Source organism: Filicampus tigris, chromosome 14 (genome assembly GCF_054856515.1).
Source record: "Filicampus tigris isolate MCC_2025a chromosome 14, RoL_Ftig_1.0, whole genome shotgun sequence".
In the NCBI taxonomy this organism is placed as follows: domain Eukaryota; kingdom Metazoa; phylum Chordata; class Actinopteri; order Syngnathiformes; family Syngnathidae; genus Filicampus; species Filicampus tigris.
In genome coordinates this window covers 8,802,460-8,820,874 of record NC_141230.1, presented here as the reverse complement: position 1 = coordinate 8,820,874, position 18,415 = coordinate 8,802,460, and the positions used below count along the sequence as shown (strand labels likewise).

The 18,415-nt window shown below is 42.1% G+C and overlaps 3 protein-coding genes across 5 annotated transcripts; all 3 read right to left on the bottom strand.

The window, feature by feature from the left end:
• Nucleotides 1-150: 150 nt before the first annotated feature.
• Nucleotides 151-7,536, bottom strand: katnal1 (katanin p60 subunit A-like 1). The gene is made up of 11 exons (XM_086052107.1): nt 7,420-7,536; nt 5,289-5,462; nt 5,061-5,221; nt 3,535-3,700; nt 3,330-3,439; nt 3,151-3,256; nt 2,671-2,829; nt 2,459-2,585; nt 1,991-2,125; nt 1,318-1,444; nt 151-1,235 (listed from the first exon to the last, which is right to left on the bottom strand). The coding sequence occupies exons 1-11, from the start codon at nt 7,432-7,434 to the stop codon at nt 1,037-1,039; spliced, it is 1,479 nt and encodes a 492-aa protein (XP_085908233.1). The 5' UTR covers nt 7,435-7,536; the 3' UTR covers nt 151-1,036.
• A 1,349-nt stretch (nt 7,537-8,885) lies between these two features.
• LOC147136222 (ras-related protein Rab-33B) lies at nt 8,886-12,081 on the bottom strand. 3 transcript variants are annotated; one of them, XM_086052327.1, is made up of 3 exons: nt 11,974-12,081; nt 11,738-11,868; nt 8,886-10,291 (listed from the first exon to the last, which is right to left on the bottom strand). In XM_086052327.1, exons 1-3 carry the CDS (start codon nt 11,996-11,998, stop codon nt 9,845-9,847), a joined length of 603 nt encoding a protein of 200 aa, XP_085908453.1. In that variant the 5' UTR covers nt 11,999-12,081; the 3' UTR covers nt 8,886-9,844. The 3 variants fall into 3 exon arrangements, with proteins under 3 accessions (XP_085908453.1, XP_085908452.1, XP_085908451.1); XM_086052326.1 differs by having other exon boundaries at nt 8,886-10,285; nt 11,738-12,071; XM_086052325.1 differs by having other exon boundaries at nt 11,738-12,065.
• A 727-nt stretch (nt 12,082-12,808) lies between these two features.
• kbtbd7 (kelch repeat and BTB (POZ) domain containing 7) lies at nt 12,809-17,504 on the bottom strand. The gene has a single exon (XM_086052464.1). The coding sequence runs from the start codon at nt 17,213-17,215 to the stop codon at nt 15,341-15,343; it is 1,875 nt and encodes a 624-aa protein (XP_085908590.1). The 5' UTR covers nt 17,216-17,504; the 3' UTR covers nt 12,809-15,340.
• Between the last annotated feature and the right edge of the window lie 911 nt (nt 17,505-18,415).

Here is an 18,415-nt window from a genome sequence, read left to right as displayed (position 1 = left end):
TACTGTCATACACAGCGCTCAAATGTAAGGAAGAATACTTAAAGGGAGTCAACCCCCAAATTTTCTTTCCTACAATGTTTGGTACAGGCCCACAAGTTGAAACATGGCATTCTGATTAATATTACATTAGTGGAATATGAGTGAAACAGTAAAATTCACCCGTTTTTAGCCATCTCAGGGGGCGGATTTTGTCACATCTGTCGACTGAAAATGACATCACAGTTGCTCAGGGATCAGGTAACGACCAATCAAGGCTCACCTGTTTTCTGAAGCTGTCTACTTGACTTGTACCACAATTTTAGAATCACTGCGTCAAACTCAAAGGAGGGAATTTGGAAGTGGATCAAGAATTTATTTTATGTGACATTCGAATAGGATAATAAAATGTTACTGTAACATTATAGTGGCTGGTATGTATGTTTGCACCAACACCCAACTTTTTCCACATTTTGAAATCTTCAGACTATACAGGAATTTAATTGAAAACACACAAACAATTCTGTGACAAATAATCAAGGGCATTGATTCATTTATTGGATTTCAGTACACCCCAACAACATACTAAAAGTTCCTACAGCGTAGAAGGTAAACTTAAACCACAGGCATAAATATCTAAACTGTCCTGGCTTTGACGATTCCCTGACACAGGCGGCACCCTGACGTAGTTACGGCCTTGCTCAAACCTCGAAAGGAGGAACATTGCTGGCTCGACTTTGCACCCCCATTCAGTGTCGGTGAGGTTTATATAGAAGAGTGACGCAGAAACAGAGTGCAAAGTTTGTCTGCATTCATTTTTTTAAAAGGTATTTTTAATTGTCCCTAAAGTCAAATACTCATCCGTAGTTTACAACAGAAGCATTTGAGTCTGCTTCAAGACATTCATTTCTCTCATTTAAAAAAAATATTAAATTAATGGGTTGTGCCTCACCTAAAAAGGCGTGAAACACTGTCACGTATTTCTCAGGCCTAACTAGAAATTAGGACGAGAGGAAGTCAACCATTGTCCAATCATCCGCCCTTCGCAATCGCAAGTCCTTCACCCCGAACCAAACTCGGACATCCAGGCTTTGTATCTTTCCAGGTCTGCAGCCGAGACAGATTTGGAGATTTTCTTGAGCGTGAGTGCAAAGTCCTCCATCATCACGGGCATCTGCAACTCTTCTTTGGACAGGGCTCGGATCTCCTCGGGGCTTAGGCCTTGGATCCGCCGCCGCATGGCCATCATGGAAGCATCCCTGAGGGAAAGGATTGAAAAGATGGTTGGGTTTGTCATAAGGAGTTTGTCTTTGTTCTCTGACAAACATACTGTGGACAAACCTGCAGACGTTGGTGATGTCAGCTCCGGAGTAGCCCTCAGTCTTCTCGGCGATAAGGTCCAGGTTCACGTCGGCGGCCAACTCCACCTCCCGCAAGTTGATCTTTAAAAGCTCCACGCGACCCACAGCTACACAGTGTTTACAATAAATTCAATGTTAAGATGGCACACATAAAGAATTTAAGATGACCAAGTTGACCCTGCAATTTTACACCTTTTGCGTATAAGATCCCTCATGGAAGCAAAGAGCATATAAAATCAGGCATTGTTCTGCCTTTTTCCGTATAACTGTTCAATATAAACGAAACATGGAATAGAGGGACAAAGTCGACGCGGCAACTTTCTACCTTTAAACAGTGCAGTGACTACCTGTAAAAGTTGGTATTTTACCATCTTTTTGTGTCACTGTTTTGTATAAACTTCAAAAACACCAAATGTGGGGATAAATTTGACCGGGTAATGCTCCCATGATGTCATCTTATTTCTGATGCAGCTATCACAGCTATCACGCACAACAAGCCTAATCAGGGTTTACCATCCGGACTGTACTCTAGCGAAGAAAATTGTACAGAGCCACTTTCTGATAACATGGAACAGTATTCCAAGATTTTTTTTTTTTTTCCCAAGAACCCTGTGTCCTTTGTGGCATTTAAACATTGGCGATTGAGAAGTCACCTGTTGGCAGAGGGATGTAGATCCGTTTCTCCAGGCGTCGTCGCAACGCTTCGTCAATGTCCCATGGGAAATTGGTTGCGGCGAGGACCATGACCATCTTGGAAGGGTCGTCATTGTCCTGGGCGCCACCCACACCTTGAAATGAGAAGACAATATAGGGAGGAATGTAAGGATGTCCCGATCCGATCACATTATTGGAAATTGGAACCGATCAAGTGTTTTTTTAGCTGTTCGGGGATTTGAGCAAAAAGATTGTTTTTCTTAATTTTCTGATATTTTGTATGCCAATAAATGACCATGTAAATGTATCGTTTAGTTTACCATTAGATAAATCAACCTCAATCTACTGTATGTTAATGCTTATATGTATAGATCATTCCACAAATTGGTGCCATTTGCGTCCCCAGGGGGAAAGAAAATTATACTAATATCCCTAGTGAAATGTAAAAAAACATAATTTTTTAGTACCATCCATTTGAATCAGAAGCTCAGATTTGACCCTGCGACTGGCTTCGTGTTCATTGGACGTTCCTCTTCTGCTACAGATGGAGTCGATCTCATCTATGAAGATGGTTGTAGGTGCATAGAAGCGTGCCTGCATGAATCACACAAATTATGGCTTTGAGTTGTATTCTAGTTTATCAGGAGTTGTCGCAAGAAACATATAGGTAATGTTGTACCATTTCAAAGAGTAGACGGACGAGTTTCTCCGACTCGCCTCTGTATTTGGAAGTGAGGGTGGACGAGGACATGTTGAAGAAAGTCGTCCCGCATTCTGTCGCCACAGCTTTGGCTAACATGGTCTTGCCTGTACCCGGTGGGCCGACCATTAACACGCCCTGTAACAAAGGAACTTCTGTAGATTAAACAGCTTCTAATAAAAACATGATGCCATTTTCTACATCCATATGTTGCTGAACAATCCCAAATGTCCCTTTTCAGTTTAAGGGAGAAAAATTGTGGCGTTACATGAAAAAGTCATACAGTTAACCCATTAAAGCCTAAAGCGCCTGGCTCAACAGCTCCCCAAAACCTAAGGTCATCTTTGGAATTACCCTTGAAAACCTGAAGTTCTCCCCTAAATTCAACACCTACAAAATAATTAATATTTTGGGAATTCACTGTAATCGAATTGTGTGTGTCTGTGTGTGTGTGTTTACCTTCCATGGCCGCCGAATACCCTTGAAGAAGTCAGGCATCCACATGGGCAGCACCACAGCTTCTCTTAGCAGCTTCTTAGCGTCCTCCAGATCAGCAATATCAGTCCTTCCCAAAGAATTCAGTTGTCGACAATTGGAGGGGAAAAAACACCGCAGTGTGTACGTGTGCGTTTTCATACCAGTGTACATTCAGGTTGCGGGACACAATGTCTCGTTCTAGTGACTCCACCAGCTCGCTGTCATGTCCTGCACCATCAAACTTTTTCTGCTCTTTTTCACCTTTTTTTCCCTTCCGATTAAAGAAAAAGACACTCGTTAGTGTACTGACAACAGTTTGTGACCTAGCGAACCGCAGATTGTTCCGACAAATACTTCGAAACTAACCTCATCGTTAGATTTCATGTTGCGGGCGTCTCTGCCTCCCGGCCGTTCTGCTTTAGATTTGGCCTGCCCGCGACCTTCTTGTCCTTCCCCTCGATGATGCAGACCAGGCGAGTCTTTCTTCTGCTGCTTCACTCCACTGCTGGGACGCTTCATTGCGACAGGATTCCTACATAGTGGAAGTAAATATCCATTATGCGTCAGCACAGCCTAGTCCGGAGCCGTCTATGGATAAAATTTAATTTATTATTATTAGTAGCACGGGGTGTTTCATAAGTCGATGTCACTTTACAAAAACTCATATCTTAAGAACTGGCAAGGGTAGCAAGATAAAACTGGTTTTGCTTGAAAGGTGAAATCTTCAAGTTTTCTGCTGCTGTGGTCTTGTTACAATCAATGTGTTTAGTTTTTGTCTATTTATTGGTGATGCCGTTCACTGGAAATGAAAAGGCATTTTGTGTTTTAGAGTTTGATAAGAGTGAGCTGTGGGCATTTATTTGATTTTGGATAGAATTTTCAAAGGAGTCAACAGACAAACGGCATGTGACATTTACTGTACTGTATGTCTATGATTCATTGGAGTGCTGTAAAAAAGTCTCTGGCCACTACAATCTTTGTTTTTTTAATGACGTTTTTTCCATTTCAGTGTGACAAAAGGGAACTCCAAAAAATCAAAGTGGATTGTACAATTTGGATCGTATTTAACTTTTAAATATAGTGCAGTTGCATTTAATATTTTAGATCAGCTTGTTTTGAAGCATTTATTTAGGTACAATCTTATGTGCAATATATATATTTAATTGACCATTATTTAATAACATTGTTTTTCTATATTTACGCACAGTGTTGATGCACACATTGTGCATACATAATGGTACAGTGGCTACCAATAACATGGAATATACATTGTAGGAATTAAGCCTCTGCCACATTTATGATCATCACTTTAGGCCTACCACGCAACTGTATTTTTATGTTGATCATGATGAAGTATTTTTTGAGGTCGGATTTTGTGTAAATATTTTGAGAACCACTGGTCTACTATGTGCTTTTGATGCAGTTAGATTTACAGCAGGTTTTTTTAAATGTGTGTATCTGAATTGTTTGAGAAGACACGGGATGTAAATCATGGGTCAGCAATATGTCTTATTTAAATAACGTCAAGCTCACATTGACTGACAGGGTACAGTGAATGCCTATTTCATTAAAAAAAAAATGCTCAAAAACCCCTGATTTATGAACCGCACTACAGCGTACCGTACATACCCGATCTAATCGTTCACACGCTGTGGTTTGAAACGTGTCAGATTTTTATCCATACTTGCAAGAGGCCCTGATTCCAATCTGAAGATATATTTTTTTCTTTTTCTACTGTATTTACATGGCTATGATACATATCGAAATTGTGTCACTTATACACCATGAAGTGTATATCCACCCTTAGAGCAGAGATCGTATCATACCGGCATCTACCTTTACTAAAACAACTAATGGTGGCGCAAGACTTTTGCTGAGTGCTGTATGCTCACCTGTGTTCCGCAGGCGTGGGGGGCGGCCACGCTGCCGGGTCCTCGGCGCTTCCCCCCGATTGAGAGACAGGTACGGTCACTGGCTTCTCGGTCTTGAAGGCTTCGAGCACAGCCACGATACTCTTAATCTGCTCCCACTCCTCGGTGAGCTCGTGTTTCACCTGACCAAATGGAAAACTCCGATTAGCTGATTTGAAATGGCATTATGAAATGAAACAAAGCACCCACCTGCTGCCACCGGACTTTAAGCGCTGGGTCCTTGATGGTCTGGCAGTGCTTGTTGATCTGCTGCAGCACGCCCTGGTAGTATACGCTGGATGAGTCGTAGTTGCCCAGCAAAGCATACTCGCGACCCTTTTTGGCGTTGTCATAGATCTCAGACAAATTCATGGTGCATGGCAGCTTTGAGATAAAGACAAGAAAAACATTGATGAATTGGTCAGTATTAGCCATGGGCACAGTAATTGTATTGCTGCTAATTAATCATGTTTTGAAGGAACTCAGGTTAACAAATAGCATACGTTCTGTTGATTTACTATCACATTGTTTATTGTCTCAAGTGGGGTCCACGCATACATTTTCCAGATTTGAGCATTTTCCCTAAGATTATCCTTAGTGATTATTCCATGGTGCTGAATATGACCACCAAGTTGACATTAGTGGAAGCGCTATAGAGTGGTTTGGATCCTATTTGGCTGGCAGGACTTTTTCTGTTAGCTTAGGTTCCTCTGAGTCCCGCTCTGCCCTCTATCATATGGTGTTCCACAAGGTTATATTTTGGGGCCCTTGCTGTTCTCATTGTATTTGCTGCACCTGGGTTCCATCCTTCGAAAACATGATATTTCCTTACACTGCTGTGCGGATGACTGACAAATCTATGTCCCGCTGGACAAAAAAGATGCTTTCCCTTTAAGACCAATTTTTGTCATGTCGAGGACATAAATGAAATGCGCTTCATAAATAAAGTTGCATTGTATTGTATGTTAAGAGTGACGTTTCCTCCCTGATGTGCTTGGAAAACATTCAGGGCCAACAACTGTAAATGTTAAAAATGTTCAACATTTAAAATTGCTAATTATGTGTAGTCAACAGACTTCCAGAACTCTGATTGTGACGTGATAGCGACCTGAAGCTCACGCCGTTGCCAGACTTCATAAAAACAAAAGCAACTAGTTGTGCTGAGTATTTGGATCACATGTCTCACAAGTCATCCACCACAATAATAAATGAGAAGAAGACACCAACTAAGGTTAGTTCGTAAATTAGGCTATCTTCCATAATTTCTTCTTCTACCTCTACACAATCTCCTTTGCAATTTCTGGCAGTCATGATGACCTGTAGCACCATGCTGCCTTTAACAGGTCAGTCCTGGTACTGTATGTGTGGTGTGTTCTGTTGGTCATCCCAAGTACACAGCACACTACAAATGCAGTAAGCACACGCTTAAAGATTTTTTTCCCCAGTCATGTGTTTTGTCTAACCGGTTAACATGTCAAAAATCAGTGTGTATATCCCGCTTAAAGAAACACAACAAGATGTCAATCATGGGGAGTGAACAGTGATGAGTGACAATTCTAAAGTCCCATTACAAACAGGAGCAATAGAACATTTTTTTAATTACAACATTCGAGTCATAAATGAATAAAAACACGTTCCTATGTCTTGTTTTAAAGAGGAGTTACTGCGCATGTCCAACTTTTAAAGACGGTCTATAGAGTAAAAGGATTTTTGGGTTCACTGGGCGGGAAGTACTTCACAAATCAGACAATAAGGATGAGAGAACCAACTTTACCCATCATTAACTATGATATTTACCATGCTCATCTAAATAAATAAATAAATAAATAGGCTACTAATATTTTTAAATGTGGTTACATTTCTTCTACATTATTATTTCATAATGTGGTTGGAGGGGCGGCGACCTAGCGCCATCTATTGGCGAGGCGCCAGTGGACGCTACCCATTCCCCTATAAACAATTTTAAAAAAAAACCTGCCTTTACAAGATATAATGCTCACTTTTATTGTTTATTATGGTGTTTGTAGTGGTGTATAGCTGCAGATATTTTCAAGTTTGATGACGTAACCAAAGCATTTTTAACACCACATGCATGCATGCACCTGTTCGCCCTCATCAATCCGATCGCCTTATATCCACTTCATTTAGTCCACAATCATTGTAATCTGGCAAGGGGCTGGCTGCAAAGAGCATCGCTTCCAGGCCACGAAGACAACAACAAACCGGGTGGCGATAAATAATAAAACAGACACCCCTCGTCGTTTAAACGAACAACAGCAACAATAGAGACTGCCTATTGGTATTATTGACAACAAAAGCAACATGAAAATAATCGTCATACCTGCGTTAAAAGCATATGTTTGCTGTGTCCTTTTGAATCGGAGGTCCACGATGAAGTGTTACCATGGCCGCGGAGACGCCTGGTGAGGAATACAGATGGCGCGATTACAGTGCTGCATTCATGTACCTCATAAAAGTGCGTGAATTTAACAACTGATTCTTGTTAAAGTCGCAAATTGCGCAATTAAACTCTAAAAAATGCTGTTTTTCTGCACCATATGACTATCATGTTAAAAGTCTCTTATTCAATAGTACATACGAGCAATTTCATTTAGCACATTAAGATATGCAACTTAATGGATTTTATTTATCCTATTACTGTTCTGCTTTTATTTGGTATCCAAAACTAACATGAGCGCGATCTCTGTACTATTCCTGTAATGTTTATGGCTAAACTACATCTTAAAATCACACACTAAAGCGTCTAGTGGTCGAAACTGTTTTGACGTCGTAGTCTTCACAAGCTCCGAGGTTAACTGAACGCAGCATTAATAATGTCAGCGTTGGGTAGGCAGTAGTAGTATGTATGTCCCAAAACGGGTTATTTGAATAAAAAATACTAACGGTAAATAAACCATTAATACTTAACCTCTATACACTGTATATATAAACTCATATTTCATTATCATTATGTACCGCCCCTCAAATTAGAACAATGGTTTATTTTATTTAGTTGCACTTTCACAAATATATACGTGTCATTAATAAATATATATCAATTAAAGTGTGTGGAATCCAACAATTTTAAAGTACTATCTACTACCAAAATGTCAAATTAAATGTAATAAACAAACCACGCTAAACTCAACTTCTGGCATTAAACATGTTTATTTTGCTGATTCACACACACAAGACCAAAATCACTTTCAAAGTCCACATCTGTCAGTTCTGTGGCATGTGACAAAATTCAAGGTGGTCCAGAGGAATGACTTTCTGCATTTCAAGGCTAGTTTTTAGCCAAAAAAAGAGGGGGGGGAAATCATGTTATCATCACTGTTGCATTTGAGTGAGAGTAGCTGATGTATATAGCTGGTTATGATCATATACGTTTTGAAGAAAAAACATTTTGAGTAGTGTGAGTCTATTTCAATTTTCTTATCAATGGAAATGTCCAATTAAAACATTTTTAAGGATTGCATCTTTTTCTCTTAAAGTATGCACAGGTGTGTTATTAGTGTCGCTGGCTGATTGCTTATCAGCTTGCTACATAATACAGTGGAACCTCCAAATTGAACACCTTAAAATGTGGTTGTGGGGTAAATTATGCTGTTAGCCTGTTAATAAACCGATTTTATTTGGTTTTCAAGTTTACACTTCTGGTTGCAATCAGACCTAGAATTAGATTGCTACACTAGCTCCTAGCCTACTGCCTGGCTGCCATTTGCTCGTCACTAGTGACTAAAAGGCAGTATATTATGTGTTGCTTTAATGTTTTACATCCAATTAGTAGGTAATTAAAGTCCGTGGTAAAAAAAAATCTATTTATTACACCTTTCCATTTGTCAGCAAAGTTTTACAGCGCCTTTTCCCTATAACACATTCATATTAAGTAAGGGGAACACAAAATATATGTTGGGACATCTTTTAGCAGGTTTTGGCTGATTGAACTTATTGAACCAGTTGTCAACCGTCGTTTCTGATTGGCTGTTAGCCAGCAAATTAATGTAGGAGAACAGAAACAGAAATGACGAAAGCAAACAGAGACCAATTTATCATGATCCAGGTGACTTCACCTCTGTATGACATTGTCAACAGTAATGAAAACAAAACTCTGGCATGTGATTGAAACACATCCTAGGGTTATTCCTTTTTTTTTTTTTTTTTTTTTAATAACACTGACTACGCTGCCTGATGGAATGGAGGGGTATTAGTAGACATGCATGTGCAGAGGGTCCATGCTATATATGGGATTGAGTGTAGTTGTTGCAGTTTGTCTGCTGTCGCTTTTTAGCCTGATGGTATGCAAGTTAGGTTTATTGAAGACTTCCAATTGTCCATAGGTGTGAATGTGATTGTGAAAGGTTGTGTGTGATTGACTGGCAACCAGTCCAGGGTGTATCCCCACTTCTCATCCAAAATCAGCTGGGATAGGCTCAAGCCTGAAATGTCTGCTTGCCCTTTGCTAGCACAAATGATACCGTAGTGTTAAAATATTTCTAAAAACATGTGTAAAGTATGTACAGGAAATTAAGAAATTAGCAAAATTATAAAGTGCTCAACTTTGGAGGTTCCACTGTAAAAATAAAGTGCACCTAATTCTACTTTCATAAGCTAAAAAAATAAAATTGCTACGCGACCTATATATTTTTGCATGCATTTCACAGAAATATAGTGCAAACTTGTTCCTCTGCGCTGTCTGTGAAGTGCATAGCAGCAGGCAGATGAAGGTAAAAAGTCACATGAATTATGTGGTTGGAGGCTAACCATCAGCACTGACAGGTTACCGCTTCCCGCTCTTTGGGTTTCCAAAGATGCCTAACATCGCTCTCAGAGGGCGGCTTCAGTCTTAGAGGTTTGTGGCTCTTGAGTCTGTAGGCCAGCGTCAGGAAAATGGCGTCCACGTTTTCCTTCTCGGCGGGGTCCTTGGCTGACGTCTCGAACAGGGGCATGTTATGGCCGTCGGCGAGGCACTGCGCCGCCGACGTGGGCACCTCGCGGCGGTCCCGCAGGTCACACTTGTTGCCTACCACCACGCGGGGCACCAGCGGCCCCACAGCGTGACGGCCGCACTCCTCGATCCAGTCGGGGATGCTCTGGAAAGTGGTTAGGCTGGTGACGTCGTAAACGAAGATGACGGCTTGCACGCTGCGGTAATAGTGTTCCACCATGCTCTTCCTGAAACGCTCTTGGCCTGCTGTGTCCCAGATCTGCAACTGGCCCCAAAGGAAGAAATATTAAAAACAGTACACTGGATGGCATTAACTAAGGACCGACAGATATGGATTGTGGGTTTTTTTTTGGTGCGACTTTTTGAGAAAACAAAATTCCCCTAATAAAAGTGAATTCTGAGGGTTCGACATTAAAGGTGTCCTGGGGCCAGTATTTGTGTCGTTCCACCGCATAACTTTCAGAAGCTGACCTCACCAGGCAAGTACACATTTTCATGAATAAATAAATTGAAATCATTGCATTCTTGTAAAAAAAAAAGTGTGTTTACTTAGAACAGGCACCCATCCTCCCTACTTTGCGCTGCTTGGATACTCTCAGGAAATGTGTGGTGCTATGCTATTTTGCACAGCAGCAGCTACTTATGTGCTGGCTAGCTTGCACAGCTAAACATGGTGGCAGAGCTGCTCCTCTCTCCTCTAATAATTACCTCCATAGCGGCAAATAAGCCACATTCGGAAATGTATGGTTCACCAAGGGATGACATGGAGTAATTAACTAGAACAGACAGAGAAACCATGCTAATTGCAATTTGCTAAGATACCATGACACGTAGGTGCAAAATACCAGAATTAAGTGCTTAGGTTATACAGTAGACTTTTCACAGCAGTCTGGCTGGAATGATATTACAGCAAATGGTAACCAACTTTGAATTTAGGACCTCACTGCACACATTTTTAACGCATATCAGGTTAACAATCCTCGACCAGTATGGTCATACATCCCTATCATGCAAATGGTTTCATGTCGAGGCTGCTACAGCAACCCACTCCAAGTAAAAATGATCTAGACTTGGAGTATTATGTTTTCGTTGACTAAAAAAAATCTACTCGACTACCTTGCTTAAAATGTCACTAAATCTGATACTTCTTCTCATGTGTCATTCTGCATATATTAAGATGTTAGCATGTTGTCACTCAGATGTATTCAAAGAGGGGATTCTCGAAAAGGTGATTAATCTACATGTGTGTGTACTCTAGTAGAAACTTAACATATTCCATCATGAATAGAAGGGGCCAGTTCTGATAGGGCCACCGCTCTGAAAGATTTAATCTGAGGCCGGCCCTGTTTCAAATAATCATGTAACATCTTTTTGTTGGAATATTTGCTTGCAAGCTACTTCCTGTATAGTAAGTAGCCCGTACGCTACTATTTGCATTTGGGCGGAAAATAGTTCCATTATGCCTTAAAACTCAAAATGAAAAAAAACATTTCCGTTTTCATAAACAGGGATGGTTGCCTCCTATCGGTTAGGCGTGCTATGACGTCACTTTCCACTGCAATACGTCGACTTTTTTTTTTTTTTTTCAAGAAAACGCTATTAAAAATACTACCACACATTCATGAATAAAGCATTAGTTTAGTCGTGTTAATTTAACGTCAGGGTTACGTTTTAGTAACCTGCTGTGTGTCAACGACAGTCGTGGTCTTACCTTAATTACTTCTCCATCGAGCTCCAACGTTCTCTCCCTAAAGTCAACGCCAATGGTCGCCTCGGGATTCTTCAGGAAAGATCCGCCGCAGAATCTGTACGTCAAACACGTCTTGCCCACGTTGGTGTCTCCTATGACGATAATTTTAAACACACGACATGGCGACAAGTTGCCGTCATATTGCGATGAAGACGACAGCTCCAGGGAGTCGAAAAAGACCGAGTCATATTCCTCACCACCGGATTTGTTTACTATTGCCATCGCTCATCGTCTCGCCGAGTGGCCTGTTCGTGGACGTTTGGGAAATCTCGCGAGAGCAGCGTGAGAATCAGCGAGAAACATACCCCGGAAATTGATAGTCGATTTTTTCCCCCCTTTTATTGTTTTACATAATCATAAATAAATATTACCCACAAAATGGGAATCTTTTTCTCAATTTGGTTCACATTTTTTCTCCATTTTTAAAAGCCTGATTAAGTTGAACAAATAGAAACATAGATTAATCCATTTTAAAAAATAGTGAAAATAAATAAATAAAATACATGTTTAATTCCAAATTTATTTTGTTTTTTTTTTAATTGAAAGATCTATTTTCATTATGAACACCAATCCTGTTTTAATGGATGGTTCCATTTTGTTTGAAAAAAATACATAATAATTTATTACACATCCCAATTTAGATTAAATGTTAATACTGTATACTTTTTGAATTATCTTTGTTTTTATATGATTCAAATTTAAAGATGAAACGCTCTCATGAACATATTACTAACACCTAGCACGATGCAGTGGAATTAAACCCCACAGAGCACTCCAAGTACAGTATAATACAGACATTTATAAATCAGTTGAAACTCACTATCATCATGTACATGTATTGAATCTCGTTAGAATCTAGTGAGATTCAAATGTTAATGTAGTGATCCAAATGCACTTAATGAAATGCTAAGTTTGGATAAAAATTAAAAGCATTATCTATGCAAGGATATTTTTGTTTTATATTTTTTTGTTTTAGTATTTATTTGATATTTATTTTTGGTGTGATTCGTCCACATAAAACAACAAAAACAATTCACTGCTAATCAATCACACGGTTTATTGACAGTTACAATAAAACTACCATTGTAATCCAGTTTCTTTGTTTTGCACGCACACACAGACACGCGCGCACACACACACACACACACACACACACACATCAAAAATATATATAACAATTGTATTTATTCACCATATAAAACACACGTAATCATAACACATTTTCAAATAACTAATATGATATCATGGCTATAATACTTAGAGCGGAACAGCTACTTTTGAAGTTGTACTGCAGGTTTGTGTTAACGACAACATAGGTGGGATCAATACCTATTAATTGGTTAACATTGGAAAATACGTGTGGGGATAAAATAGCGGACATAAAAATGATGGCCTAAACAGACTCATTAAATAATAATAAAAAACAAACACTGATAAAACCCACATACCAATGTCATATTCATTTTGTTAGAAGATACAAAAACCTGAGTCAGCATAATGCACTCACTGGACATGTCATTAGTGCAATACCTGCACCCAAAATGAGCAAATTCAGTTTAACAAAACAAAAAAACAAAAAACAGTGCTCAGTTTTCACTGACTAGGTTTACATGCAGTCAATAACCATTTCTAAAGGGTTTTGAAATATTGGCAATATTCGGGTTTTGAAGGGCCATGTAAATCCCCTAGTATGCTCATATTCGGGTTATCAAACACCCTCATAAAACCCCTGGGTTACACCTTTTCTAACCTGAATATTTGGTCATATAAATGCAATTTGGAATAAGTCCATTGAAAGGAACATTGGTTTGTGTTCTGCACATGCTTTTTTCATCAAGGAATCTTGGTCATTTAAGAACAGGAAGTTCTTGTATGTGTGATGATGCCACTTACTCGACGTAGCGAGAAGTGAAGCCACTGGCGGGCATCTTACGTTGCCGTTCGCTTCATGTTATTTTCTGTCTCTAGGGTGAAAATGACACAGTGTGTTTACTAACATATATGTGAGTGTATATATTTTTGTGCATCTGGCGCGCAACTCGCTGGAAATACACAAGCAGAGGTAAACAGACATGGCGAAACGCAGAAGCAGCACAGAACCACACTTTTGGAGCGAGGAGGAAACCAACTGCTTCTTTCCTGTGGTGAGTGACATGATAATAATGTGTTTTATTGACGGTAGAAAGTAAGTGGAAATGACGTCTATTTGCATCATGACGTTATCCGTATATCACCTGTTTAGATCGGGATATTCCAATGACGTTATCCGTATACGCCTGTTTAAATCGGGATATTACAATAGATCACAATTACCTGGTATACAGGAGTAACTGCTCATGGATGTAAATATTGACTGCATGTAAACATAGTCACTGACACAGGGTGGTATTCATCCAACAATATGTATATTATATCGTCGCTGTCCTGTGAAAAACACATGTGTCCAATTTTGGAAAAAGTTTTAATTTTCACATTAATGGGAAGTCTGTAACGCGGAACACCATTCATGTAAAATTAAGATTTTTTTTTTAAAAAAAGGACATAAGTGTTTTTCACAGGGCAGCGTCGATATGTTAGTAATGTAACTAAGATATTAGAAACAGCTCTCAGTGATGGAGTGCGGTTCTAATAGGCACAATGATAAACTTAAAAGTATTTTTCAATTAATACCTTTCTGAGATGTTTTGGCCCTGTGAGTACAGCGCATGAGGCTACGTTCAATACAAAAACAACAATTCGCGTATATGATGTACAGAAACAAAATGGCCACTTTACACAAAGCTGAAGTGCAAGAGAATATGCTTTGCATTTGGCCTCCATCCTCGCTCGTCTATTTGTTTTGAGCTAGACACGCTTCGCTCCCTGAATAAACATTGTAAAGCCGTACTAGCTTTGCAGAGCTTTATTAGGCCATTTTTACAATTCAACAAACTGGAAATTGAGGATGTAGAAGCAACATGACCCGACCGCTGGTCTAGAGTTAATTTCTAATGATTGTTTTGATCCCTGCGATGGAATGGGGACAAGTCCAGCGGGTACACCGTCTCTCAGTATCAGACACAGGACAGTAAGCCAAGAAAAAAAAGTCAAGGCAGGCTTTAAGCTTTGTAACCTAAAATGGATGTAGAGTCGTTTTTTTTCATTGGGTCACTGATGCTATTCTTTTGATCATTGACACAAGTCGACAGTTTCTTGGCAAATGACTTTGAGCCCTGTGATTGATTGGTGAGCAGTCCAGGGTGTACACAGCCTCTTCCCCAAAGTCAGCAGGGATAGGCTCCAGCTCACCTGCGACCCAAATGAGGACAAGCACTCTGGAAAATGGATGAATGACTTTTTGATATTCATAGTCAGTAAATACACATCATCTGTGTTCTTAATAGGTTTCTGTACAGTATAAGTCCATTTTCTTTCAATATGTGATGTATTTTAGCAAGTTGCGGTTCTGGCAAGGAACCAAATGTTCAGGAAAGCATGCCATAAAGAATAATCTCCAGCTTCGCTGTGAAGTGGTATCGAAAATGGATCTGGGTAGCTTCAGTAACCCTATAAAAGCCCATCCGACTACCAGTTCTCGTCCGAGAATGAGCTGGAGCTGGCTGAGTCGGAATCCGCGTCCGTCAAGCCGTCCAGGTCCCAGTCGGCACTGGAACCGCTGTCGTCGTCCTCCTCGGTTGAGAAGCTGTGCGCTGAGCCGAGGCACGCCGGGTAGACGCGTGTGGAAACGCACACGGGCCCCAGCGTGGAAACGTAGACCGCCATGACGCTCTTCCAGGTCTCCCGAGTCGGTTCGTACTCGTGCATGAGGACGCGGTTCTTGTTGTGCTGCAACAGCGTCTGCGTGAGGAGCAGCAGCTTGCCGCCGTGCTGGATCACCTGGTAGTTGAGGGCGCGGCTGTCGATGGGGATGTCGGCCAGCCGCCGCCACTCGCCCCGCGCCGGGCTGTAGGCCTTCACCACGGGGATGTCGCACACGCAGATGATTTGGTCCTGGTACACGCACGCTTTGTGCAGCTTGTCGCGCCGCAGCGAGCCGCAGTGGCGCCAGCGGTTGCGGCGCGGGTCGTAGCATAACATGCGCCGCTTGTTCACCACGTACAGGTGGTCGTTCAACGCCACCACCTGCATCTTACTGAAAGAGTGCGGCAGAGGAGCCACGAAGGTCCACTGGTTCCTCTGGACGCTGTAGCACTCTACCTCTTTCAGCCGGGCGTCCGTCACGGGGTTCCTTCCCCCCAGGAGGTACACGTGACCATTGAGGTAGCCCATCCCGGAGTGAATCCTCCCGAGCGGCCTCTCCGCTAGCTCCTGCCAGCTGTTGAGCACTGGATTGTACTGCCAGAAGTGTTTGGAGAGGTGAGACGCTAGATAAAGGTTGTTTTCTGGGCTTGAACAAGCAATGAGGGACTCCATGGTGGAGCGTTTGTAATCCTGGCTGCTAAGGTCCACGAGAGGAGGCGTCACAAAGTAGAGCTCCTCGGAGTACGGGTCGCAGCACATGATGTTGTCGTTGGGAAGACCGAAGAACAAGATCATTTCTTTGGCGCTCACGCCTATCCTATGCTTGGGCACATCCAGAGACGCAGCCACGGCGCAGGGCCTGTTGAAGAACGACTCGAGGTACCTCTCGATGAAGGGCCTCGCCGCCAGCCCTTCCAGGTAGCGCTTGTCCCTCTCAGTGAACAAGTTCCAGCGCACGCACCTCAGCGCCCGCAGCGTGTCTTCCTTCTTGGGCGGCGCGTTGGCCTCGATCCAGCGCAAGGCGGCCGAGCACACTTCGCGCTCGCAAGCCACGTCCAGCGTGTCCAGGGAGAGCAGCTCCTCCAATTGGTGCAGTTCCAGCTCGCACAGCTCCCCCGCAATGCACAGCTGGCCGAAGTTCCTGGCGATGAAGGCCCGAGCGCTCCCCTTTAGCTCGGGATTGTCATAGGTGTCTGCGAACTTCAGGACCCCCACGCAGTTGGCGAGGTCCAGTCTGCGGGTCATGAAGCCAGAGCAAGCCTTCCTGATGTACTCCAGTTGGAGCATGTTGGCTGCGGCGTAGAGCCTCTGCACGTTGCCCTCCGTGATGGTCACCTTACCAGTGTAGCAGTAGTCCACGATGACCGACATGGACTCTGCATCCACCCCACGGATGGCCACCCTCTCCTGGACGCTCTCGGTCAAGCCGCCGGTGAACATGCTCTTGAAGTAAGGGCTCGCGGCGGCGAGGACGTTGCGGCTGCAGTGGAACAGCTGGACGAGGTCGTCACCCGAGGGCCCCCCTCTCTCACCACCTCCGCCGGGCTCCAGGGGTTCTCCGTCGTGGTCCACCTCGATGGTAACGTCCGAGAGGAGGCGGCTATCGTACAGCGCCTTCAATTCCCCCATCAAACCGTGAGCGTGACTTACGTCCTCCAACACTTCGGGTCCACTGAAGCAGCCTAGCATCGAAGCCATTTTTGGGTCTAGTTTTTATCTCACGTCGCGGAAGCTTTCTGATAAGACACCGCCTCGCGCTCCACCTCCACGGCTAGCCGACAAGGACACATCCGCTCACGATAAAACGTCAAAGATATGCTTAAACAACAACAACGAAAAAACATTACCAACCACCTAACGCTTTGAATTGACGCCCGTGTGCCTCAAAGTTGGTTTTAGCCAGCAAATGACCATAATGTCCACTTTAAGTCCACCGTAAACGTGTTAGTTTTCTTCCATTAACTCCGTGTGTGTTATGCTTTTAGAAAGAAACAGACAGACCGCGGAAGAAGGGGGGCAGTGATTAAAAAAATATTGTGGAGTGTCAAAATAAAATCTACTGTAAGTGTGTATGTGTTGAAAAGCTTTAGGAAAACTTTATTTAATACGTAAAAATAAATATATTCATATTTACATTCAAAGTAGGGATGTTTTGCACCTCTTATTTGACATTTAGTGTCAAATTAGAAGAAGTGGCCTCTTGTTCTGAAGGCAACACACAACGTGCCCGCCCACCCCCACCTCAAACTCATACAACTTTACACGTCAGAGGGAAAGGACGCGTCTGATTGGCTGTCATAACTGGGTCAATTTCACATGGACAAACAGCATTATTTGAAAGTCCATGATAAAATGACCAGCGTTTTAATCTATCAAATTTACACACTTTGATTTAAAACGTCCCCCCCATACATTCGAATACAATTAATGAAAGCCATGATTAAAAAACAAACAATAGTTTGACCATATTATGAAAGGTAATTTATTTAACTTTTAATTTCAAGTTTAATGCAAAGTTTTTTTTATCCCCCAATTTGCAGTATCAGGTGTATTTGCACCTTTAGGTTATGTGCCATCCATCCTGGTACTCGATGGTCTTGTGATGAGGAAGGCGAGGGCAGAGGGCAGCTCCACCCTGCCGCTCAGCTTCTGGTGGCCCGAGTGGAGGCAGCGCACCCTCTCAGACAGGTCCAGCCGGCCCGACCGCTCCAGCCCTTGCTGTAGCTTTGTGTTGTTGGGATTATCCCATGACTTTTTATCTTATTATACCTGTGTGGAGTAGCATGGATAAAAGCGGTGGAGAATTTCGCGCAAAGAAATTATCATCATTAGTTTAACATGATGTGGTTTGTTTTTCTTTGGCCACATAACTAACAACCAAACCAACATACTGTATCT

Excerpts from the sequence above, each read along its gene's own strand:
- LOC147136222 (XM_086052325.1), bottom strand. The coding sequence starts at position 11,998 with ATGGCAATAGTAAACAAATCCGGTGGTGAGGAATATGACTCGGTCTTT. Across the intron at positions 10,292-11,737 it reads TCGATGGAGAAGTAATTAAG|TTGCAGATCTGGGACACAGC; the intron begins GTAAGACCACGA and ends CTTTGGGGCCAG.
- kbtbd7 (XM_086052464.1), bottom strand. The coding sequence starts at position 17,215 with ATGGCTTCGATGCTAGGCTGCTTCAGTGGACCCGAAGTGTTGGAGGAC.
- katnal1 (XM_086052107.1), bottom strand. Across the intron at positions 3,440-3,534 it reads ACATGAAATCTAACGATGAG|GGAAAAAAAGGTGAAAAAGA; the intron begins GTTAGTTTCGAA and ends TTTAATCGGAAG. Across the intron at positions 2,830-3,150 it reads GTATTCGGCGGCCATGGAAG|GGCGTGTTAATGGTCGGCCC; the intron begins GTAAACACACAC and ends CCTTTGTTACAG.